Source organism: Plecotus auritus (assembly GCF_963455305.1).
Source record: "Plecotus auritus genome assembly, chromosome: 8".
NCBI lineage: Eukaryota > Metazoa > Chordata > Mammalia > Chiroptera > Vespertilionidae > Plecotus > Plecotus auritus.
In genome coordinates this window covers 127,540,144-127,566,882 of record NC_137782.1, presented here as the reverse complement: position 1 = coordinate 127,566,882, position 26,739 = coordinate 127,540,144, and the positions used below count along the sequence as shown (strand labels likewise).

At 44.7% G+C, this 26,739-nt stretch overlaps 1 protein-coding gene across 8 annotated transcripts in view; it reads right to left on the bottom strand.

Annotated features, from left to right (window-relative positions):
* The window catches only part of EVA1A (eva-1 homolog A, regulator of programmed cell death), a 55,347-nt gene that overhangs the window by 16,309 nt on the left and 12,299 nt on the right, over positions 1-26,739 (bottom strand). For 4 of the 8 annotated variants that reach the window (XM_080685914.1, XM_080685910.1, XM_080685913.1 and 1 more), the window contains one exon: positions 6,912-7,034. Coding sequence is in view for 2 of the 8 variants with exons in the window: in XM_080685909.1 (XP_080542035.1) it covers positions 2,140-2,142 (3 nt within the window). In the remaining 6 variants the exon portion in view is untranslated. Of the gene's footprint in view, positions 1-2,139; positions 2,217-3,192; positions 3,257-3,839; positions 3,925-6,911; positions 7,035-26,739 lie in introns of those variants that run through there. The other 4 variants (XM_080685915.1, XM_080685911.1, XM_080685909.1 and 1 more) reach the window with 3 other exon arrangements.

Genomic DNA, 26,739 nt, shown 5'->3' with positions numbered 1-26,739 from the left:
GTGCACCCGTCTCCTCCCTAGTCCTTCGGCCAACACCCACTTCCTGCTCAATCTAGCACTCACTCTCACCAACAGGGTCATCTTGATAATGTGTAAATCTGACCACTTTGCTCCACAGCCCGACCCTTTAACGAATCCCATTACACTTAATACAACACACATCCACTTCCACAAAATCTGATCCTTACCTCAGCTCCCAATTCATCTCCTACCAGAGTCTACAGCTACGCACATATATACAGAGATACAAGCATGCCTAATGCTCCAAAAATATCAGATTTTTTTAGTGCCCCAAAAACATCAAGCCCTTTTATTTTTTTATGCATTTCATTGTGCTCTTTCTTTGGCCTAAAATGCCCACCTCACCTTACCTGTCTGGCAAATGTCCTATGAGAATTCAAAAGTCCTATGGCAGTTCCCAAATACCAATGACTTCTTTTGCAGAAATAGAAAAGTCCATACTAAAATTCACATGGAGTCTCAAGGAATCCCAAATAGAAAAACGATATTGAAAAAGAACTAAGTTAAAAGTTTCACACTTCCTGATCAAAACTTATTTCAAAGCTATAGTAATCAAAACAGTGTAGTACTGGTATAGACAGACATATGGTTCAATGGGATAGAATAAAAAGTCCCGAAATAAACCCTTACATATGTGGTCAAGGGACTTTCAACAATGTGCCAAGACCATTCAATAAGGAAAAAAGTCTTCTCAACAAATGGTGTTGAGAAAATTGGGTATCCACATGCAAAAGAATAAAGTTGAACATTACCTTACACCATACTTAAAAATTAACTAAAAATGTATCAAGAACCTAAATGTAAGAACTAAAACTATAAAACTCTTAGAAGAAAACAGCCCAGCCAGCATGGCTCAGTGGTTGACCATCGACCTATGAACCAGGAGGTCAACAGTTCGATTCCCAGTCAAGACACCTGCCCATGTTGAAGGCTTGATCCCCAGTTTGGGATGTGCAAGAGACAGCCAATCGATGATTCTCTCTTATTATTGATGTTTCTATCTCTTTCCCTTCCTCTCTGAAATCAATAAAAATTAAAAACAAAAACCACAGGGGGAAAGCTTCATGGCACTGAATTTGGCAAAAATATCTTAGATATGCAAGGCAACAAAAGTAAAAATAAATTGGACTACATCAAAATAAAATTTCTGTACATCAAAGGACACAATTAACAGAGTGCAAAGGCTACCCATGGAATGGGAGAAAATATTTGCACACCATCTACTATATAATAAAGAGCTAATATGCAAATGGTCATCATGCCCTCATGCCCTCATGCCGTAAAGGCTCAGACACTGAACACTGGGGAGACAGGAATGGGGACCAGCCAGGCTGCAGCCCGGGAGAGGAACAAGCCGCCTGCCCCATGGTCCGTGCACCAACAGCTGCTCCTGAGCTTGTGGTCTGGGAGAGGGACAAGCCACCCCCCCCCCGCCCCCGCAGTCCTGGGCGCCTGCCACGGTTCCCTGCGGCTGTGGCCAGCCCAGGCGAAGCCAGCCCAGGTCTTGGGTGCCTGCAACTGTCCAAAGGAGGGAATCCTAAGTCCTGGGTGCGGGGCGAGGCAGAGGCGGTTAGGGGCAATCAGGCCAGCAGGGGAGCAGTTAGGGGCGATCAGACAGGCAGGCAGGCAGGCAGGCAAGCGGTTAGGAGCCAGCAGATTGCTAGAGGCAGTCGGACATCCCCCGAGGGGTCCTGGATTGGAGAGGGTGCAGGCTGGGCTTCTAGTATATCTGATAAAATGTTATCATCCAGATTATGTAAAGAATTATAACTCAACGACAACAAAAACAAACAACCTAATTTAAAAATGGGCAAAGAACTTGAATAGACATTTCTCCAAAGGAGATATACAAATAATCAATAAGCACATGAAAAGATGCTTAACATCACTAATCACTACAGAAATCCAAATCAAAACCACCTCACACCCATTAGAATGGCTACCATCAAACAAACAAACAAACAAACAACAACAAGAAACACACAAAGAAACAGAAAAGAAGTGCTGGAGAGGATGTGAAGAAATGGGACCCCTTGTATTAGTTGGGGAAAAGATTAAGTTGTGGAGGCGCTATAGAAAACAGTATGGCGATTTCTCAAAAAATAAAAGTAGAATTACCATGTGACCCAGCAATTCCACTTCAGGGCATATATCCAAAAGAACAGGAAACAGGATCTCAGATATTTGTGCACCAATTATTATGAAGCATTATTCATAGTAGCCTAAAGGTAGAATCAATCAAAGTGTCCAGCCACAGATGGATGAATAAGCCAAATGTGGTATATACAGACAATGGAATATTACTCATAGCCTTAAAAGGGAAGGAAATTCCCTACATACAAAATGGATGAACCCTGAGGACATTGTGCTAAGTGAAATAAACCAATCACAAAAGAATAAGTACTGTATGATTCCACTTATATGAAGTAGTACCTAGAATAATCAGATTCATAGAGACAGAAAGTAGAATGGTGGTTGTCTGTGGTTAGGGTCAGAGGGGGATGGGAAGTTATTGTTTAATAGGTACAGAGTACAAAGTTTCAGTTTTGTAAGAAAAAAAGTCTTCTGGAGATGGATGGTGGTTGCACAACAATGTAAACGTACTTAATGTCACTGAACTATACATTTAAAAATGGTTAAGATGGTAAATTTTATGTTACATGTATTTTCCACAAATTTTAAAATTAATAAAAATAAGGTGTTGATGATGCACAACAGGAAATTTTGAATGTTAATTCATATAGTGAATCCTGATATCAAATTTTGGTGTTAATAGGAATGGTAACAGAATTATTTTGTAGTGATATTACAGTTGAAGACAATAACATTCTAATTTACATCGGACTATGAATATGGCTTAATTTTTAGAAAAAGACATTATCTCACATATCAAAAATTGGATAGTAATTAAAATCTATCACATTTATAGATTAATAGATAAAAACATATTGCATCAATAAATGCAAAAATGTGTTTGTGTAAAATTTAATAAAATTTCATAATTTAAAAGAAGTCTATTGCAGTGAAGCTCTAAATCCTCCTAACACTTTTTTTTTGCTATCAAAGTATCCAAATATTCTTCTAATAGTGCACCTATGGCATACTAATTAGAATGATCAGTGTATATGTCTGTCCCCAAGACTGAAGAGGCATCATATAAATCCTTGTTACCCAAGCACCTAACTCAGTGCTAATGAAAGGAGGTTCTAAGTAAATTCTGGCTGACTTGCTGGCTGAAAAACAGAAAGAATAATTAGGCCTGAGCTGTGTATGCTTAAGTCTCAGAGCATATTTCTGAGCAGGTCTGAGGGTGGGCTGCCTTGAACTCTAAAAGGATACCGGGGCTGACTGGCTCTGAGCAGGGTGCCAAGCAGAGCGCTTCCTCGGTCTATGAGAGGACCATGACCATGTTCAAGATGGAAGCTTTAAGTGGCACAGACATTCTTCCTGCCTCTCCTCATGGCCCAGGTGCTAACCGAGAGGCCTGCAAGAGCCAGAGGCAAGAGGAAGAGGGACAAGAAAGCAGGCCAAGGGTGAAGAAAAACAACCTCTAGGTGGTCCACCCTAAAGACAATCAGGATACAGTTGGCACAAGTCAGCCTAGAGTAGGGGTCAGGACATCTTTACTGTAGGGCCAGAGAGTAAGTATTTCAAGCTTTGAGGGCCATGGAATCTGTGTCAGCTACTCAACCTTGCCATTGTGGTACAAAAGCCACCATAGACAATATGTAAATGAATAAGTACTGCTGTGTTCCAATAAAAATTTATTTTTGAAAATAAGTGGACCCAATTTGGTCCACGGACCATAGTTTCCAGACCTCTGGTCTAGTTCTTACTCCTCAAATACGGTTCAAGGACCAGCAGCATTGATGCCACAGGAGAGCTTGTTAGATCTGCATAATCCTAGACACCACCCAAGACCCTCAGAGTCAAAATCTCATTTTACAAGATGCCCAGCAGAGTTTGCCCAGTAGGTCTGTGATCTGCTTCAGCCTGAGCACTAAAATGCTGTAACAGCACAGACCCAGGTGGAGTTTCGCTTAATGCCTCCTTTATAAATCTGATCGAGGGCAGGAGAGCACTCCTTGCCGGCCCTGCCATGCAGTCCGTTCTCCAAGTGGCTCAGAGCACCTTAGTGAGGACACCAAGACCAAGGGCAGGTCTGGGCAGAGGAGATCCTGTTCGAGAGAGCTGCCAATGAGACAGGTCTGCAGAGTCAGAGAAGTGAAGAACCTCAAACTCTGTGCCTCAGTCCTTCTCCCTGAGCCCTCCCTTAGGAGTGGTGGAACAGCTCCAGGTAGCTCTGGCGGTTTGTCCTCTATTTAAGCCCTGGCTGGTTTGGCTCAATGGATAGAGCATCGGCCTGCAGACTGAAGGGTCCCAGGTTCGATTCTGGCCAAGGGCACATGCCTGGGTTCTGGGCTCGATCCCCAGCGGGGGCGTGCAGGAGGCAGCCAATCAATGATTCTCTTTCATCATTGATGTTTCTATCTCTCTCTCCCTCTCCCTTCCTCTCTAAAATCAATAAAATATTTTTAAAAAAACAACAAACAACAACAACAACAAAACATTATCCCACCTCTTACTGTGATGGTTAATTTTATGAGTTAACTTGACTGGCCATAGGGCGTCCAGATCAAACATTATTTCTGGGTGTGTCTGTGAGGGTGTTTCCAGATGAGATTAGGATTTGAATCGATGGAGTCACGAAAGTAGATGGCCCTTGCCAGCGTGGTGGGCATCATCCAATCTGCTGAAGGCCGGCATAGATCCAAAGGTGGAAGAAGAGGGGATTTGCTCCTTGTTTCCTGCCTCACTGTTTGGGCTGAGACATCCCATCTCATCTCATCTTCTCTGGCCCTCAGATTGGGCTTTATGCCATCAGCTCTGCTGGCTCACAGGCCTGTGGACTCGGACTTGTCAGCCTCTGTGATTACATGAGCCACTTCCTCATAATAAATCTATAGATAGCCGAAACCGGTTTGGCTCAGTGGATGGAGCGTCGGCCTGTGGACTGAAGGGTCCCGGGTTCGATTCCGGTCAAGGGCATGTACCTTGGTTGCGGGCACATCCCCAGTGGGAGGTGTGCAGGAGGCAGCTGATAGATGTCTCTCTCTCATCGATGTTTCTAGCTCTCTATCCCTCTCCCTTCCTCTCTGTAAAATATCAATAAAATATATTTTTTTAAAAATAAATAAATAAATAAATCTATAGATAGCCCTAGCCGTTTGACTCAGTGGATAGAGCATCGGCCTGCAGGCCAAAAGGTCCCGGGTCAATTCTGGTCAAGGGCATGTGCAGGAGGCAACCAGTCGATGTGTCTCTCTCACATTGATGTTTTTCTCTCCCACTCTCTCTAAAAATCAATGGAAAAATATCTTCGAGTGAGGATTAAAAAAAATAACTATAAAACATATATATATATATATATATACAAAATCTCCATCCCACGGGTTCTGTTTCTCTGGAGAACCCTAATTAATACATCTGCCAATATAAAGGTTAAGGGGCATGGAGCACTGATCCACCCCAAAGCACAGTTTTGTGCTCTATTCCTCAAGGAAGCTCCTTGTCACTGGCTATAGCTCCTACAGTAGAACAGTGATTCTCAACCAGTGAGGGTTGATGTGGCATCTAGTGGGTAGGGAGCAAGGACACTTCTAAACATCCTACAATGCACGATAGCTCCCCGACCCCCAACAAAGAACTATCTGGCCCAAGATATTAATATCTTGAGGTTAAGAAACCCTGTTCTAGAACAAACATCATTACTTCACTGACCCCTCAGTGTTTGTGAACCTCATGCACATCACCAATACAATCAGAGATGTGTCAGAGAGACGGGCTGCATGGCAGCTCCTGGCAGCCTTGATAAGGGCATCACAAATCCAAGCCCTGGGCCAGCAACTCAATGTTCCCAGTGACCAGAGTGAACAGGCTCTGGGAGAACAATCCACATTAACCAAGCCCTCAAGAGAACATAACATCAACCAATACCAGCTTATTCATTCACTAGAGGCCTGGTGCACAAATCTGTGCACAGGTGGGGTCCGGCCGGCCCGCCAGGGGAGGGGCTGTGGGAGGTTGGCCAACTGCCCCCGCCCCCTAGTTGAACTCCCAGTCGAGGGGACAATTTGCACATTAGCCTTTTATTATGTAGGATAACTGGAGAGCCACGTGCCGCAAGATCTAGATCAGGTCCTCCTCCAGGCAATGTGACCCTGGGGATTATCTTGGTGATGGCAAAATTAAGACTAAGGAGCTGTAAATTTCCAAAGCTGGGGCTTTCTTCTTCTAGTGACAACCCCTTGATTAATCTTACACTATTCTAGGGAAAATGAGGTCTAGAGAAAACTCTAGGGAGAGTCAAACAGCATCGCAGCACGCTCTCATTGGACAGAGCCTACCAATTCTTATAAGTCTTCCCTTCCGACAGCTTCCTTTCATCTGTGACCCAATGCTCCTTCGCCTAATTGCTGACAAACTGCAACATAATTGGAAAGAGATGGCTCCTGTCCATGACTCACATCTCAGAATTTTGCCTTCCTGAACACATGCTGGTCTCCTTGATGAAGATAACAACCCATCCTATGGGTACTGCCTTCTAGATTGAATGGCTAATTGCATGCATTGTATGCTATCTCTCACTGGCTTTCCTGTTAAAGGTAACCTCATTTCCAGTGCTGCAAATCCATCTTCTCTGGATCCCATTTACATCGAGGGTAATCACTGAATGTATAAAATGAAATGTACCTCGTGATGATACAGTTCATCTTAAATTGCGGTATCAACAGTGAGCACCCCTGGTATGTAAGCCCCCATGCAGGGGACTATCTTATTACATGATAGTGTGCAGAGGCTGGTAAAAAATCTCATTACCCCTTAGCTACCTGGGGAGAGGTGTGCTGTCAGGAACAGAAGAATCTCCGGTAAGAACAGTTCATCTCTGGTGACATTAGCATCCAGCAGTACAGGTCCCGAAACTTGGTTGGCCCCGGTTGGCTTCTCGGGCTCTGAAAGAAAACAGAAATGGCACAACCATCAGAGAGCATCACATGCCCGGGAGGTCACAGCACGTGTTAGACCCGGTGTCATCATGAACCACTGAGCAGGGTGCCTTGGTGATGTTTGTCTGGATCCCTCTAGAGATGGAATACCATCCCCTGAGAGGGCAGAGCCCACTGCCAATTAAATCTGGAATGTGAACCAGACAGCCAGAGAAACCGACCTCCCAAGGCCATGGCAGAAAGGAAAGCAACGGGTAGAAGATCAAAGACACATGCTTCCTCTTCCCTCCCGTCAGCCAAAACCCACAAAGCCGCTGGAGTGGGATGTGTCCACATGGGCCGTCATCAGTGAAGTCTGAGGCCAGCCTCTCTGAAACAGGAAGGGAGGGAGCTCGGTTCCCAGATGGCAATGCCCAGATGGGCTGTGAAACAAAGTCTCGTGAAGTCTGTGTGGGCATGAGAAACCTGGAAACGCCGACGTGTGGATTCCTGCAGCCTGTGCCTGCCATCCAGAAGTCTCAAGGCCTCTGCTCACCCAGCAAGGGAATCCAGTGGGGCCTCTGGGAGGCCTGGGTCCCACCCAGACACACTCATTCATTTGTCCTCACTGCTTCCTGCTGACTCCCACAGCATCCGACTGCTGATGGTTTGTTTGCGTCTTTACAGGTACTTAACCCCGCTGCCTCTGCCTCACAAGGACCTGTGGCACCTTCCTATCTCCACGTTACTGGGGAAGAAATGAAGGAAGAAAACTGGCAGCACAGCCCTGGTAGTTCTTTGGAGACGCGGGCACCAAAGTGTGGAAGCAGGTCTCAGAGCCGTGCTCATCCTCCACCCCACACTAAGGAAAACCACCCGAAGGACTGACCCCAGCGTGGCCACACAGAGTCTGAGATTCAGGGGCTTCAATGGAAAATAGCTCCCACAGCACAGGATGGAAAGAGGATACACGTGGGCCCCAACTGAGCAGAGCGAAACCCGATTTTCTCTGTGGGACGACAAACACCTGTGGATGACACATCCAACATGCTGGCCGCCAGCTGCTCGGCCCCCTTGGCTCGGCCAACCTTCTCCCCAGCCCATTGCAGCAAACCATTTCCAGGGACATATCCTGGACCATGTCGTCACCTGCAAAGTGCTGACTCTGGAATTGGGGTTGTGAACTTCTTCAGGACAGAGACTGTGTTTTTGTTCATCTCTATGTTCCCAGAGTCCCCCACAGTAAGTGTCCAGAGCTGGCGTTGAGTGACCGTTGATGAATGAATGACTCACACTTAGAAATCCCTCTCTCCAACCAGAACCTCCCATCCTTCTGCCTTTCACTCCTGGAATCAAAGTAAACATGCTCCCAACCTGTCTGAGATCTCTGGCTCCTTATAATCTCCAGCTCACCCAGGATACAAGTCTCATCCTACAATCACTTTTCTCTGCACAGCCTGGCTACTATAACTACACCACACTCGGCTCTTACCAGGCCCTTTCTGCTGCCTTCCCCCGACCCCCCAGCCTAAGCACAGGACTCCTCCAGCCCTCATCTGCCCACTTTCCTGCCCACAGGCTGAGTGCTTCTGAAAAAAAAAAAAAAAGATCATTCTTATTAGCATCATTGCATACGTTTGGCTTATATCCTCAGTGAGGCCCTTGTGTTGCTAGGAAACTCTACATGTCCCTGGCATGGCACTTTCTCATTTTCAAGAGGAAATGTACCAAACATCTACGTCTTTCTTCCAGTCCTCTTCTCTGATGTGCCCCATCTTCCCAGAGAAAATCGGGGCCAACCTCCATGAATTGTAACTTTCCTGTTCCATCTGATCCTGACCTCTCTCCCTCCCATCTCTAAGGAATATTTTACCTGTGCTTTTAATCAAATAATTTCCTCCTTCCTCCTATAAGATTCCATTCCATCAATGATTTATCTTTCTTTCACCTTCCCTTTATTGAGTGAACTCCATCTCTTTCTATAGTGACAGGCAGACAGACAGAAAGATAGATAGATGATAGATAGATAGATAGATAATAGATAGATGATAGATAAGAGAAAGAGAAAAGAGATTTCATATATCTATATCTATCTATCTATCTATCTATCTATCTATCTATAAATTACCTCAAACTTTGTCTCTCCCTTCCTTCTCTTCTTGTCCCCTTCTCTCTGTATATGTGAAATACATATACACAGAGGAATGTATATGCATAAACATCCAGAAAATGGGAAAAAAACACACAAATAAAACACATGGAATTCTCAGCAAGGAAATAAAAGAAATCCCAGTAAAGAAATAGGAGACATTTTAAAAAATTAAAATTTTAGAATTAAAAAGTATAATAACCAAAATAAAAATTAGCAAATGGACTAAATAGCAGAATGGAAGGGACAATGGAAAGAATTGGTAAACTGGAAGATAGAACAATAGAACTTACTCAATGGGGCAACAAAGTGAAAATAGATTAAAAAAAATTTAAATAGAGACTTAGGGATCTGTGAGATTATATTAAAAAAAAAAAAAAGATCTAACATTCAGATCCCCAGAGGAAAAGTAGAAAATAGGCAGAACTGAAAAATCAATAAAAGAAATAATAGCTGTAAATTACACAAATTTGACAAGAGACATAAACCTAGAGATTCCAGAAGCTGAGCAAATCCCAAACAAGCTAATTAAACTCCTGAAAATAAGAAACAAAGAAGAAAAATCTTGAAAGCAGCCTGAGGAAAATGATGTCTTAGCTATAGATCAGAGAGAGATCAGAAAGAAGTAAAACTGTCTCTATTTGCAGATGACAGGGTGGTCTATATAGAACATCCCAAGGACTCTGCCAAAACAAAAACAAACCAAAAAGCCCTAATAAGTAAATTCAGTAAGGTTACAGGAGAGACAATCAAAACATAAAACAAATCAAATTTACTTCTGTATACTAGCAAAGAACATGTGGACAGTGACATTTAAAGTATAATACCATTTACAATTGCTCAAAAAATGAAATACAGCCGATCGATGTTTCTCACATCAATGTTTCCCTTCCCCCTCCCCCTCTCTCTCTGTAAAAATCAATAAACGTATCTCAAGTGAGGACAAAGAAAGGAAAAAAACTTAGATCTTATATAATAAAAGGGTAATATGCAAATTGATTGAACGGTGGAATGACCAGTTGCTATGATGCACACTGACCACCAGGGGGCAGACGCTCAATGCAAGAGTTGCCCCCTGGTGGTCAGTGCGCTCCCAGAGGGAGGGCGCAGCTCAGCCAGAAGCCAGGCTCATGGTTGGTGAGCACAGCAGCAGTCGGACATCCCTCAAGGGCGCGGGCCTGGCTGAGGGGACCACCACCCCTCCCCCCGCCAGTACATGAATTTTGTGCACCGGTCCTCTAGTATAAATATAACAAAACATGTACAGAACTTGAATACTAAAAACAATGGTGTGGAAATGAAAGATATAAACAAATGAAGGGACATACCATGGCCACAGACTGAAAGACTCAACATAATAAAGATGCTATTCTCCCCAAATTGTTAAACAGGTATAATGCCATTTCTGTTAAAAACACCAGCAAGATTTTTTTTTGTAGCTATAGATAAGATTATGCTAAAATTTATATAAAAATGCAAAGGAACTAGTTTGAAAAAGAATAAAGTGGGATAAGTTAGTCCACTCAAGTTCAAGACTTACCACCCAACTAATCAAGACTGTGTGTTATTGCAGAGAGATAGACACACAGATCAATGGAACAGAGCAGAGAACCCAGACATAGGCCCACACAACTATGCCCAACTGATATTTGACAAAGGCGCAAAAGCAATTCAATAGAGGAAAGACAGCCCTTTCAACAAATAGTGCTGGAGCATCCATAGGCAAAAAAAAAATAAGCCTTAATCTAAGTCTCACACCTTATATAAAATTAACTCAGCATGGACCAGAGACTGAAATGTATAATGTAAAACTATGGAACTTTGGGGAAAAAATAGGAGAAAACGTTTGGGACCTAGGGCTAGACAAAGAATTCTTAGACTTGACACCAAAATCACAATCCAAAACAGGATTTGGACTTCATCAAAATTAAAAACATTTCATCTGTGTTAAGAGGATGAAAAAGACAAGCTATAGAGTGGGGGGAAATACAGGGGTGGGCAAATGTAGGTTTACAATTGTGAGTACACGAAACACAGAGTTAATAAAAGTATTCTGAGCATCATAACCTGCATGTCTTTTTCCATACGAACGACTGTCTACTTTTGCCCACTTCTATTTGCAAATCATACCTACTAAAGGGAACAGAATCCAAAATACATAAAGAGCCTTCAACACTCAACAGGAAAAGAGTGAACAACCCATTTAGAACAGGGACAAAATTGTGAAGAAACAGTTCACAGAAGAAGATATACAGATAGCAAATAAGCACATGACAATATATTCAACATCATTAGTCACTAGGAAAATGCAAATTATAACCACAATGACATACCACTACATAACTATCAAAATGGCTAAACTAAAAACTAACACCACCAAATATTGACAAGAATGGGGAGAAACCGTATCATCCATACATTGCTGTTGGAAATGTAAAAAAAAACAAAAAACAAACCCAGCTACTCTGGAAAAGTTTGGCATTTTCTAAAAAAAAAAAAAAAAAAAAAACAACAAAAAACAAAAACTAGACATGAGACATGAGATTATCATGCAACCTAGCAATTGCATTTTGGGGATTTGTCCCAGAGAAATGAAGATTTATGTCCACATAAAACCCACACAGATATTTATAGCAGCTTTATTTGTAATAGCCCAAAACTGGAAACAACTCAAACTTCCTTCAATGGGTGAATATTCAAATAAACTGTGGTACATCCACACCATGGTACACTACTCAGCAAGAAAAAAAGGAACATACATTTAACACATGCAACAGCATGAATGAATCTCTAGAAAATTATCTGAGTGAAAAAACTCAATCCCAGAAGGTGGCATATTGTATGAGTTCATTTATATAACAGTCTTGAAATGTCAAAATTATAGAAATGGGAACAAATGAGTGGTTTCTAATTTGGTAACAAATGAGGAGTTAAGGAAAGAGTGGGATTAGAAGGGAAGGTAGTGTAGCTATAAAAAGGCAACAGAGAGATCTTTGTGATGAAGGAAGTGTTCTGTATCTTGACTCTATCAAGGTCAAATTACAGTTGTAATATTGTACTATAATTTTGCAAGATGTTACTATTAGGGAAACTGGTTAAATGGAACATAGGATCTCTATATTGACGCTTGTAAATGCATGTAACTGAAGTTATCTCCCCCCACCAAAAAAAGTCTAATTAAAAACAAGTGTGCATGATCTCCAGCGTCATCCGGAATCATAACCTTCGCATTAAAGTTTAAAAAGCATTCATCTAGAATACTCAATCGGGATATTAGGGGAAACTCAAAATTCATTTTCATGAGGAACAGTTGAAGGGAAGAGAACATTTCATCTTGGGAAATCTTGCAGATTATGAAAGTTTTCTTGTTCCAGATTCTGACGGGATTAAACAGGAAGGGTTACGCTTGGTTTGTGTGGCACCAGGAGACTGAGAGGCTGATGTAGGGGAAAGGGCACACGCTTCAGGCCTGAGCTTAACCCCCAGGGCCGCTATTTCCTATTTTAAGACTGGGCACGTCAGTTAACACTGACCCTCTGTTTTCTTGTCAGAAAACCAGGCTTATGATTTCTATCTCAATCCATCAATCAGCGGCTAAGCGGAGAAACAGAAACTGCGCCAAGTACTTGCAAAAGAAGGAATGTAGTGCAGGGAACCGATTGCAGTGATAAAGATAGAAATGCATGTTGAAGGTGATAGAGAAGCTGAGATTTGCAGATTGCTGCGATGATGGCAAAACCAAGAGTTTAAAGATCTCAAACTGGATGGCTTTAAAAAGACGAATTCGTTGGAGTAAGGTCGTACAGGATAGGACCGTGAGGTAATCCACAGATTAGCAACAAGCAGCAGGCGGCTGAAGGAACAAAGGGAGGGGGCAGCGTTACCCAGGAGCCAGGGTCACCAGGTAACATGGAGACTCAAACAGTGGGAACTGGAGCCATGGAGAGGCAGTCACGAATGGGAGGAGATGCTCCATGAAGAGAAAGAGGGAGGATGTGCTCTACCTTCCTCCCTCCCTCTACCCCAACCTGCCACTGGTGCCTCCATGGGCCAAACCCAACAGGAAGCCAGAGCACCCCTGAGCCTGAGAGGGGCAGCCTCCAGGTCAGCCCCTGCTCTCCAGGGCAGAGCAGGGTCAGAGGCAAACAGACCCAGGGCTGGCACAGTCACAGGAGGTTTGTGAGGATGCAGAATATGTAAGATGCCTAGCACATAGTAGGTGCTCAATAAATAAATGGTAATTATAACTTATATGGGCCAGACTTTTATAATGGGCATTCTGAACCACATTTTCTCATTACTTTGTATCTGAATACATAGAAGCTCAAGTGGGGATATTTGGCTCATGCCACAAGCACTCTGCCAAGAATGCTTTTTTTTTTTTTTTTTCCCAAATGAGCAGCATATCTGAGAAACGTGAAAAGCAGCCCTGTCCTAGAGTTTCATTGTATAAAGCAAATGTTGAGTTTTCACAGCTGCTGGCTGCAGTCTACCCAGAGGAATCGTTTCAGTGAAATATTAATCTCTGAGAAAGCCACACTAGGGTAAGACTACACAGTAATTCAAGCAGCATGTGCAAAATGTATTTAGTGTTGGCCAGGAACGGTTTTAATTATGTGAAGTCTTCGGAATGAGAACAAAGTGTTGAAGATGTTTGACTACATCACAAAAGCTCTGGGTGCTCCCAGCTCTCTCGCCAGTTTTGGTGTATTTCTGCAGCCCCCAAACCTTAAACACAAGGAAGCTCCCATGGAGCTGGATGACGGCACTGTCAGAACCACAGTGCAACCAGCAGAAAAACAACCAAGACGGAAAACATCAGCACCAGCAGTCCAAAGACCTCCCGTGCAGCGTGAAGGTCCGGTGTCCAGTGTGGAAGAACCACCAAGGTAGGGACAGGAGGAGGGGTGAGACTCCAAAGGAATTTTCAAAACCTGGGAGGCAGGATGCAAGATGTTTTCATCAGAGGTCACAGGTGAGTGCAAGATGCAGTGTTTGCTGTGCATTCGCAGAACACCTAACATTTCCTTGGAGTTTCTGATGAAGTGCTGGACTGAAGCAGCACCTGGCAGTAAGGAGAAGGCCAGGGCACATCCCTGAGGATGATATAGGCACTGGAGACGGGTCCTTGAAGGTAAAAGTTGAGCTAACACTATGGGTCTTAAAACTGATCAATGAGTAGAAGCCATAAGGTATCCCCTAGGTTGGCAGAACAGACAAAAAAACCAGGAAGTTATAGACTAGCTTTCAGCCTCTGGGTTCTGTCCATGGGTGTCAGGAGGCCTCTACGAAGGAGAACATCAGAAATGGATATGAGTTTGGAAAAGAGACAAGCAAAAGCTGGTCCTGTGAGGCAAAGCACATGGTTGGAGGTGGGCAGGAAGGTTCTCATGACTAGCCCTAAAGCTTTGGGTTGGCCCACCAGCACCGATGCCCTGATACCTATGCCCAGAAGGTCAGGTCTCAGGGATTTACTGCTTCAAGTCAGATAAACTCAGGCAATAAGATGGGTCTGGTTCTAGCTGGAAGAAGTAGGGCAGAGAGCCATACCACCCTGACCTGAAAGGGGAGTCCAGAACATTGAGGTTGGACAAGGGGAAGATGGAAGACTCTACATGGATTTTCCAGAGATCTTTCCAGTCCAAAGTGTCCTAAATTCATTGCCCCCACCAATCCACTTTCTCTGCTCTCTACAGTGTTCATAGTATCCTGAGCTTCCCAATCACTCGGGCTCAAACTTGGGGGTCTTCCACTCTCTTGGCCTGAAAATTCTATCTCATGTCCATTCTAACTCTCCATCTCCACTACCACTCACCTAACTCAGGAATTCCTTCCCTTTCTTCTCTCCTTACCCCAATATCATATACTGGTGACAGAGCTCTACCTTCTGAAACAAGTGTTCTAATAATGCCACTATTCTGTTCTAAAATTGTCACCTGGGGAGTAAAATTCAAATGTGAGCCTGCAGATCAAGGCTCTTCATGGGTTCTTCCCAGCCCTTCCAACACAGCCCAGTGTCCAGGCCAATGGAGTTATTCTCTTCTCCATACACTTCCCACCTGGTTCTACCTCAGGGTTTTGCTCTGCCAAATGTACTTCTCTACATGATTGCATTTCTGGATCCTACCCATCCTTCAAGATCCATGTCACGTCCCCTCCTGCAAGAACATTTTTCTGATCTTCCCCTACATATATAATCGCTCCCTCCTTTGGACTCTCATAATCCTGTGTGCCAATCTTTTGAAGATAGTAAGAGTCCATGCTTTTTATCTATTTGTATTAGGCTATACACTATTTGAGAACAGGGGCCTTATATCAGAGTCTCTTTCATGGAGGAGGCACAGGCAGACCCAGGAACACTGAGTTTGGCCAGCTTGTAAGAAATATAAAGAAGTTTTGGGGAAAAGCTTTGGAAAGGAAGCTTGGAGTCATACTGAGATCCTGGAGTGATAATTAAAGCCATTTCAGAGTCATTATCTGAAGTATGAAAATAGATGAAGTAACCCTGACAAAGGCCAAGGCTGGACCCTGGAGAAGGAAGAACGCGTCACGGAGACTGGCAGGAAGTGGTCAGACAGAATCACAGCCTTCAGACCACACTGGGCATGAAAAGAATTTCAGCCCCATTGGTTAGCCCCACCATATGTGCTTGAATAATTATGACCAATCCTGTGTGGCTTTCTCTCTAGTATTGCAAGTAGGGCAGGACATGTTGGCAGACTTGTGGATCCTTATTCCAGGCCATTAAAAAGGCGACTCACTTGCCATTTTATTCCTAACCAGTATTTAAGCAAAGGCTACATTCATTCTACCACCAGGGAGGCCTCCCAAGTCCAGCATATCAGAGGCATCTGCAAATGTGGACGCAGAAATAATGCCCAACCAGGACCGTGCAAAGGGGAACAAGGAGCATTCTGGGTTCTGATGCTTTTCTGTTTTGGCCTACTAGTTCCAAGCTAACTTCTAAGCGTATTACAATTATAAAAACTAGAGCATAAGCACAGGGACCCTGCTGAAGTCAGAAAGATGGATCAAAAGCCCTGACTATATGCCCAGCTGGCATGGCTCAGTGGTTGAGCGTCAACCTATGAACCAGGAAGTCATGGTTCAATTCCCGGTCAGAGCACATGCATGAGTTGTGGGCTTGATCCAAAGTGGGGGGCATACAGGAGGCAGCCAATCAATAATGTTCTCTCATCATTGATGTTTCTATCTCTCTCTCTCTCTCCCTCTCCCTTCTTCTCCGAAATCAATAAATATATTTTTTAAAAAACCCTGACTATAGGGAGTCTGGACGCCCAGCAACCCCTCACGGAGCAGGAGAAAAAAGAAATCCTAGGTAGCGGGTACCAGCCTTCCTGCAGGAACTGTGTGGATCCTGGGGGAGGCGGGAAGCTTCCACCTGAGACTCCTGCTGGCTCCTCACCAGGGGGAGCTAGTCCCACAGCCATACAGGCCCGGCTCTGCACCAATTCAATTCAATGCAGACAAGGTGCTGAGCACCTGGGATGTGACAGCCCTGAGCTGGGCAGACACCCAGCTCTGAGTCTAACAGGGAGGCCCCATCAAGCCAGCTCGGCAGCTCCCCTGAAACCACAATGATCTTACACCTTCCCCCAACACAATGGAGTCCCACCTGCTTGTCTCTAGGGTTCTACAAAGGCTTGATTTAAATATCATTTTAAAAGTCATTTTTAAAACTGCAAACAGACACACTCACGTGTGTGATATGCCAAATGTGAACCATCACAGACCCCACGAACTACAGGTTAGTATAGTCATACCTACCTCCTAATACAGGCTCTCTTGCCAACGCCGTGAATATGTCTGAACACATGTGGATAGGGCATGAATTAGGAAAGCTGTAGTTCCAAACATGTCTTCTAACAGTTCACTCCCATACAAGTCTCCTCGTGCTGTGAAACTGTCCGATCAAGCGCGCTTCCACCACCCAGGCTCACCTGTGCCACACTCAGCTAAATGCAGGCAAGGCCCGGAGTACCCAGGCTCATGTAAAGATGTAATAACACACTGGACAGTAAAAAGTAACATGTGGCACAGTGGTAAGTATTGTCAGTAGCTTTCATGCTTATTTAATCCTTAAGAGTGCTTGTCAGGCTTTTAAAAATCCAAACAAGACCAACTCGGAAGTGCAGGGCCATGCCACGACCATCCCTCCTCACCCCACAAAGTGTCCTGATGAGTTTCAACTCAACATGTCAAATTAAAATTTTTTTTTTTTTACTGTGTTAAAGGTTTTAAGTGATTACTACAGAGAAGCAGGCACTGAAGCTTCTGAAAATAATTTAAATAACATAATTCCCAACTCATAATGGCACATATATTTTGGGGAAGTATTTTCTGTCAAACAAAGATATAACGTGGTTGAAGAATCTGTTCATCTATTCATTTCATTTAGATGCTGTATAATTAAGACATGCAAACAGTCACATAGCATTAGTGAGTCAATTTTAAAACCAAATTTTGCTATATTCCTCTTTCAAGTTTCTGGATCACTTAATCAGAATAACCTGACTCTGCAAGGTCTCCTACTTAAAAGCGTCATCACTCCCAATGTCTAGCTGTCACAATTTTCTCCAGGCTGTCCAGCCAGCACACAAAATACAGGGACACATTAAGAGTGAGGAGGCTACGAGACTGCAACCGTCATCGCAAACCTTCAATTTCAAATTTTCTAGTTCATCATAACAATCTCATTGTTTTCACTCATTAACTGTATGTTACCAATTAGAACTATCAAATAAAATTATAATGTATACAAAAATATTTGTTTCTTCTGCTTTCCTCGTTGATATTCCATGTAAGATTTCATTTGAAGAGTTTTAAGACTAAAGAATTGAAAATCAGCTCTAGTCAGTTTTGCTCAGTGGATAGAGCGTTGGCCTGCGGACTGAAGGATCCCAGGTTTGATTCCAGTCAAAGGTGCCCGGGTTGCGGGCTCGATCCCCAGTAGGGGGTGGGCAGGAGGCAAGCAGATCTATGATTCTCTCTCATCATTGATGTTTCTATCTCTCCCTCTCCCTTCCTCTCTGAAATCAATAAAAATACATTTTTTAAAAATTGAAAATCACTGTGTTTTTCAATACACCAGAGAAAACCAATATATTAAGCAAGAAAAGATAAAAGAAACAGATCTTTTGGTTAGAAAGGAAGAAACCAGATGTGAGTTAGTGTGCTTCACACATAGCCCCAGATGCAAACTTGGGGGCCAAAAAAAAAAAAAAAAAGCTTGTTGAATTAATCAGTGAAACAGAACTAGTGTGTTCCTTGCTTTTGGAGTTGGGGTGGGGGCTTTGGGAAATGGAGAAACGTAGAAGGCCATAGAGGAAGTTCTGCTTGTCCTATGAGAACTGCTTCCCCACAAGTAAGTCCGCAGGCCTTTCTCTGTGTGAAGCAGGGCAGACCAAAGAGATGATGGCCAGTGGGAAACCGCATGTGGCCGCTGACCATTAGAGCCAGCATAGCTGAGGTGTCAGCAAAACAGAAAGAATGTCACGAGCAGTGAGGCCTCTGGATTTGTGGTAGAGAAAAAAGTGGCAGCCAGACACATGATTCTGAGGGGAAGCCGCCAAGGGAAACGTACAGCCTGAGGGCAGAAGCATAGCACAGGCTAGGAATCATTCATTTCCTCTTTCATTGATTAAGCACCATCAATACGGGCATGATGCTAGTAACTGGAGTTATGAAGAAAACAAGCCCTGGTTCAGTGTCTCTTTGGGGGAGGGGAGCATAGAGGAACTAAGAGAGGATGTGGTATGGGGCATCGCCAGCTTGTTGGAAGAGGCAGCCCCAGAGATGAGTCTCTAAGAAGAAACAGGAGTTCATTAAGTAGATAATAGCTGAGGATAGTGAGGGGGAACGCATTCCAACAGAGAGAGCATTCGTGTGGACAAGACTGGAGACGGAAAACGGTATAGTTGGGAATGAGCGAGTGGATCAGAATTGGGTATGGCATAAAGTGAAGGGGGAGGAATGGCAAGAGATGAAGCTGCTGACAGGGCTTCATGTGCTCTGCTAGCTTGAACTCTCTCCTGTCAGCACTAGGGAGCCAAGGGAGATGCTATGCTGAGAACAGCACAGTAGAAATCTTTTGCTTTCAATTGTGTCACACTATTTGCTTGTGTGGCCTCCCATGAAAACTCCCTGAGAGCATGAACTGTCTTTTCACCTTTATATCCTCAGAGCTGAGTGCATGCTTGGAATGCAGAAGGAACTCAACACTTGCTGTTATGTGAACTGGAAAGTGAATGAGTAAAGTGAAAAGTAGGGAAAGGAGGGGCACAGATACAGTGTGACCTGGAGAACGCTGGCAAGTGCCACGGCTGCAGTTAGGACAGGAAACCATCTGAAATATGATCAATTATGACTAAACAGAGACAGAACCCCCATCTCCCGAGCATCATGTGGAGGAGGTGGGCAGAAAATGACCACAGATGGACACACTTTGAAGTAGGATCCAAACTGAGTCCACTTAGTCACCTCAGTCTGAGGAAGCAGTCTGAATTCTTCATGGGAAAGGACTTTGCTATGGGTTGAATTATGTCCCTCAAAGAAGATATGCTGAAGTCCTAATCCCAGTATCTCAGAATGAGGCCTTATTTGGAAATAGGGTCTTTTCTGATTTAACTCAGTTAAGATGAGGTCATTAGAGTGGGCCCTCATCCAGTATGACTGGGGTCCTTATTAAAAGGGAACATTTGGACACAGACACACACACCCAGAGGGAAGATGATACTAAGAGCCACCTGGGGAAGACAAAATGCCAAAGGCTACCAGAAGCCAGAGAAGTGGGACAGATCCTTCCCTAGTGTCTTCAGAGGGAGCACGGCCCCACTGATACCTTTTCTGGCCTCAGGACTGTGAGACAATACATTTCCGTTATTCTAAGCCACTAGTGCTTTGCTATGGCAGCTTAGGGAATTTCTAAGGCTGGTAGTCAAAACAGACCAACAACTATGGCAGACACTGACATTCATCCCCCAAGAGGCATCCCCCTCCTCGGTGCTGGGCGAGCTCCACTTCTGCAGTGTATCCAATCTCCCTGGCCCAAGGTGTGGGTCACACAATTGATTCACATCACTCACGGGGTCTCCTTGCCATCGGTTTATCATGGGACCCAATCCTAGCCAACAGGTCTCACTAGGAGGACCTCTGTCCATGATATAATTCAGTTGTTCTCGAATATTTCTATGTCTCTAAAGTCCTGTTTAAAACATTCAGCACAGAGGCCGTCTCTATTTGAACCTGGACAGACACTAAACTAATAATCAGTGGGGTTACTAGACAACCCGATGGACAATGGTAACTGAACTGACTTCCTTGAAACTTGTTAGATTTGTCTTTTCAGATGCTAAACCTGACCTCCAGGATTTAAACCTACAAATGTTCCCATTTCTGATATTATTACCTCAATTTGACAAATATCTCCTGTGCTTCTGTATTACTCAGGGAATAGGACAATGTTCTAATCTAGGCACTTAAATTCAGGGATTCTCTAATCCATAACCTAATACCACACTATTTTCTCCAGATTGTAACATGAACAAAATCGTCAGGTTAGAACTACAAGTCCAGGTATGTCCTTCATCAAACACACAATAATTCACACCTAACCGTTTTTGTATCTAAAACAGAGGTTCAGTACTTTTTGTTTTGTTTTGTTGTTGTTAATCCTCAGCTGAGGATATTTTTTCCATTGATTTTTAGAGTGGGGGGGAGAGAAACATTGATTGGTGTGAGAGAGACAGATTGATTGGTTGTCTCCCACGCACACCCCGACCTGGGGGCCAGGGGTCAAGCCTGCAACTGAAGTATGTGCCCTTGACCAGGAATTGAACCTGAGACTCTTCAGTCCGCAGACTGATGCTCTAACCACGGAACACAATGGCCAGGGTTCAGCTTCACTTCTTGCTATGCCAGAGACCTATTAAGAACCCTAAATGGCTAGATGGGTCTGAACAGGGACAGAGAAGGGAGAGGAGGGAGCTGCACAGGCAAAGAAGGGAGAAGACTATGTTTTAGGAATGTAGACACTAGACTGGATTCGGTCTCAGTTCCACCATTTACCAGCTATGTGACTTTGGGCAAACGACTTACCACTTTGAAACTTCAGTTTGGATAGAAACACCAATCAGAAAGGATATATGCATCCCTATGTTCATAGCAGCACAATTCACCATAGCTAAGATTTGGAAACAGCCTAAATGCCCATCAGCAGATGAGTGGATTAGAAAACTATGGTACATCTACACAATGGAATACTACGCTGCTACAAAAAAGAAGGAATTCCTACCATTTGCAGCAGCATGGATGGACCTGGAGAGCATTATGTTAAGTGAAATAAGTCAGGCAATGAAAGAAAAATACCACATGATCTCAACTCATTTATGGAAAATAAAGAACATTATAACCTGATTAACAAAAAGATAGATACAGAGGCAATAAAGCACCGAACAGACTGTCAAATTACAGCGGGAAGGCTGCGGAGTGTTGGGGAGGGAGGGAAATAGATCAACCAACGGACTTGTATGCATGCATATAAGCACAACCAATGGACACAAGACACTGGGGGGTGGGATCAGGGCATGCGACAGGGGGTAGGGAAGGCTGGGGGAAGGTCAATGGGGGGAAAAAAGGAGATATATGTATTAATATATGTAATATTTTAAACAATTAAAAAATAAAAATAAAATAAATAAACTTCAGTTTGGAAAATAGCAAATACAACTTAATATCCTTAAGAATTCTGCTTGACAATGAGGTCATCCATGTGATGCACCCAGTGTCCTGTCTTGTGACCAGCAGGTAATCTCCCAGGATGTACACATGGTTCTGAGTCACACATCCAGTACGGCCACAACTTTTTTCTTCACTGGAGGAATCAGTCCACTAAGCATTAAAGAAACAACTAGACATGTTCCCTTCAAATTGGTCATGTAGTCCTGTCATTTTTAAAAAATATATTTTTATTAATTTGAGAGAGAGGGAGAGGAGAGAGAGAGAGAGAGAGAGAGAGAGAGAGAGAGAGAGAGAGAGAGAGAGAGAGAGAGACATTGATTGGTTGCCTCCTGTATCCCCCGAACCTGCAATCTGAGCACATGCCCTGACTAGGAATCGAACTGGTAACCTTTTGGTGTAAAGGCTGTCACTCAACCAACTGCGCCACACCAGCCAGGGCAGTCCTGTCATTTTAATGTTGAAGCATGTCACAGGTCATTTCTCCCATGGTCTCTCCCTTAGTTTCCCTGAATGAAAGCAGCATCTCCTAACTGCCCCCCCCCCTCCAGTCTCTCTCCACCCTGCAATCCAACCTCCGCTGGGCCACCAGAATTATCGTTCCTGAGCAGGGCCTGGTAAACTACAGCTCACAGCTAAATCCAGCCCATGGCCTGCTTTTTGTACATACAGTTTTATTGGAACAGAACCATGCTCATTCATTTACATACTGTCCTTGGCTGCTTTCGCCCTATAGCGGTAGAACTGAGTAGTTGTGACACAGCCAGCAAAGCTTAAAATGTTTACCATCTGGTCCTTGACAGAAAGTTTGCTGGACCCTTGGTAACGTGCCTTGCTCGCTCATCCCTCCCTCCAGTGACTTGTCTCTAAGAGGAAGTCTAAGCCATGTTCATGGGCCCTCGCTCGCTCATCCCTCCCTCCAGTGACTTGTCTCTAAGAGGAAGTCTAAGCCATGTTCATGGGCCCTCGCCTAGCTTTCCTGGCTCATCTCTCACCACTCCCCCTGTGCAGCCTAAACTCCGTCCTCGCTGAATGTGATTCCTCCAAACACCTTGGGCACTGCCACCCCTTTCCACACAGAGGACTTCTACCTATTCTTCAAGATTCTTCTTAGATATCCCTTCCTTTTTGAAGCCTTCCTGAATTGCCCCCTCAGTCCTATCCAAGGGTCAGGCACTAACTCATTAGAGGGTGATATCCCACCAATAAATGGCAGGTCACATACTGTAAATATGGGTCTACATAACAGTCTTCCTCACTAGACACCTCATTCTAACTGTTCTCTCCCATTCCCTCCCCTGTTCTTTTCCAGCATAGTACCTACAACAGTAGTTTGTAATCATGCATTTCCTCGTGTATTTATTTCTTTAATGTCTTTCTCTAACAACTGTGAACTCCAGGAAGGCAGGCACTAAGACTGTTGTATTTATCACCACATTACCATCACCTGTCTGGTGCCAGCCACATTGTAGATGTTTTATTTGTTCAATGAACAAATGGATGAATGAAAAAAAAAATGAATGAATCAGATACAAATGAAAGAAGCTAAGGTATGAAGCTGTTATTTTCTGAGCATGCTGAATTCTGCCTCTGAGACCCTCTTGCAGCTCCACGGTCCAGAAGGTTGGATGGGAATAAGCACCACAGATAACTCTGGAGCATGTATACAGCCTTAGTCACTCACTCTTGAATGACCCTCCCTTGCCTCGCACAGTGTCTAGTACCCAGGGAAACTTCACGTTTGAAATGTGACCCTTGAGAAATGTACTATTCACTTTTTTTGATACCCAAAGCTCAAGATCAAACGAATAATTCAGCTAAGTTGCTGCTTCATATGGAAAATATATATATAGGGTGTCCCAAAAAATGTATGCACACAATGTCTGTAGATTCCATTTTTTTAGTGAAGTGTATTTTAACAAACACTGACTTTATAATTATTCAAAGGGTGTATACATTTTTTTGGAAACTATATATATATATCCCAAGGCCATTTTCTGTGTGGGCCTTTCTGAGCCATCCCTGCCCCTGGAACTGCTGAGAGAAGAAGGCACCAAGTCCCCTCAGCAGGAAAGTGGCGGTGCTGACTCCCCACGGGCTCACTGTCCATCTCACTGCAGCAAAGGGAGCTGCTGTCAGGGCTGCTCAGCCATGTGGCACAGCACAGGAGCTTCAGGAAGCAAACGTACGTGTCTGCCAGGGAGAGCCCTTCCTACCCCTCCCACGGGCAGCTGGGGCCTGTCTTGTCCTAACAAGATGAGCGAGTGAAAGGACAAGCCAGCCGTGTCTGTGTGCGTGCCCAGGGCAAGACGGCCTCAGGCAGCCCTTTTGATCGGGGTCCCTGTGCAGAAACAAGATCCCCTGAAAGCTGTTCCCTGCCGGGGCCGCTGTCTGAGTGACACAGGCAGGAGGGCACAGGGCAAAGTGGAGAGGCTTAAATTACAGCAGGTGTTCAGTAAAAGCCTTCTTTTCCTCCCAAGTTTATGGGGACTTCTCTGCTGAGCGGCATTTCCGCCTCCTCTGGGGGGGGGGGGGGCGGGGAGGAGGGCAAAGTGCAAGCAGCCCAGGTAATCAAAGAGGGGTCCGGAGGAGGAAACAAGAGGTGCTGAACCCCAGAGCAGAGAGCTTCCAACTGCCCCAGGGTGGACCTCAGACATCAGGCAGGGGCGAGGGGAAGGGGGGAACCTGGGAGGAAATAGCTGTCTCCTCCCTGGCCACAGCAGCCCGCACACCTGGACTTTCCTTTCTGAACACTAGATTTTTCTAAAAGCATCTTTGATGATAATATGGCCATCCTGAGACTGTCTAGCGCAATGGTGAAGGGCTGGGAGTCCAGTGGCCTGAATATACTCCCAGGTCCACCTCTGGGCTATGGGTGGGACCCTTTTTTCTCCTCTGATACCAACCTCAGAGGGTGGCTGTGGGGGATCGCTGCAAAACAGGCACATAAAGCCCTCAGCAAGGGGCTTGGCACCTACCCCAGGTGTCACTACTGTAAACCAACACTAGGAACCACCCACGGGACCACATTCCCTGGAGGGAGGATGCTCGGAAGAGACCACCTTTCCCTCTGCGTCTATTCCTGCCTCCTGGCTGGATTGGGTCTTCCTCTGACCTGGCCCTGGTCCACTGCGCTGTATTGGTCTGTTTTCTTGTCTGTCTCCCCATTCAGGCCACGAGCACCTTGAGTCAGAATGTGACTTTCATGCTAGAACATTCATTCGCTCATTTGTCACTCACTATGTACTAGCAGGTCACTAAGTGGTGAGTAAATGAATGAAGTCTGGGGACAACCTATAGACACACCTATATAGAGCATCCAACCAACAAGCATATGTAGTCCTAGCCAGTTTGGCTCAGTGATTAGAGTGTCGGCCTGCAGACCAAAGGGTCCCGGGTTTGATTCTGGTCAAGGGTGTGTACCTTGGTTGCAGGCTCCTCCCTGGCCCGGGCCCTGGTCAGGGCTCGTGCAGAAGGCAACCAATTAATGTTTCTCTCACATCAATGTTTCACTCTAGAGTATTTCCCTCTCTCTTCCTCTTTCCCTAAAAATCAATGGAAAAATATCCTCAGGTGAGAATTAACAATAAATAAATAAATAAATAAATAAATAAATAAATAAATAAATATAAAACAAGCATATGTACCTGTCACCTGTGGTGAAACCTATGCAAAGGTTTTGGGTTCAAAGAGAAGAAATGCAAGTGCAAATGTGACCCCCCAGGAAATGTGTCCATCCTGACAGTTATCTGCTGGGTCACATGCTGAGTTTAAGACAGATCTGATCTCTATCTATCTGTGTGTATGTGTACATATCTTTCTGTCTCTGTCTCTCTCTCTCTCTCTCTCTCTCTAATCTGACTCTCCCTTTCTCTCTCTCTCTCTTTCCTCCCTCCCTCCTTCCATTACTCCCTCTCTCCCTCCTTCCCTCTAAGTCCTGAAAAACTTTTCAATTACTTAGCAATTCATCCAGACTTTTGGATGCTCCAAAAGTAATGTTCACAGTCCACACTGGGAAGGGGCCATCACAGTTCATCAGCCAGGGCTTTGGAAAGAAAACAAAAACAACAGTCCCCAACCGTGGAGCACAGCTGCTTTGTTTGTGACTGTGGCTTCTTTGCTTACTGGAGACAGTGTCCCGCCCCTGGCCCCTGGGCTCCGGTCCCACTGCCCCAGGAGGAAACAGGCCAGCAGAGACAGGAGGCAGGGCCACCATTCAAAGAACTCAGCACCCCTGAGCTTTAAATGTCACCCCCACTGTCTCCCAACAGCAGGAACAGACGCCTGGGCCGCTGAAAAGTCAAAGCCACCTCCCCAGGCCCATCTCCAGCGTCCCAGTCCCACCATCACCCCCACGTCTGCCAGGCTCTTCCTTGGCTCTGTGAGTGTACATGCAGATTCCTCCCTGCAACAGCCACGATCGCCAGTCCCACCAGACCCAGCAAGCTCCTACATTAAGAGCTAGCTCAAACATCCTCTTCCCTCTAAAGCAGCAGTCGCCAACCGGTGGACCACTGGTGGTCCGTGAGGTCCGAAAGGTTGGCGATGGCTGCTCTAAAGCCTTTCCTGACTCCTCCAGCAGAGACTGTGGCTGGTTCCTGTGAGCTCCCAGATCTCTCCTATTCTGCTTAATACACCCTGGTCACCTGTTCATGTATCCATCACATGTCATGGACCGTGACCCTGATGATAAGGACCATGTCTTCTTCATGTTTGTGTTTCTGGCATCCAACACAGAGCTACTCATCCCCCAAGCACACCCTAACACCTCAAGATCCCATCACCACTCTAGTCTAATCTGGTCTAGAGCAGTGGTCGGCAAACTGC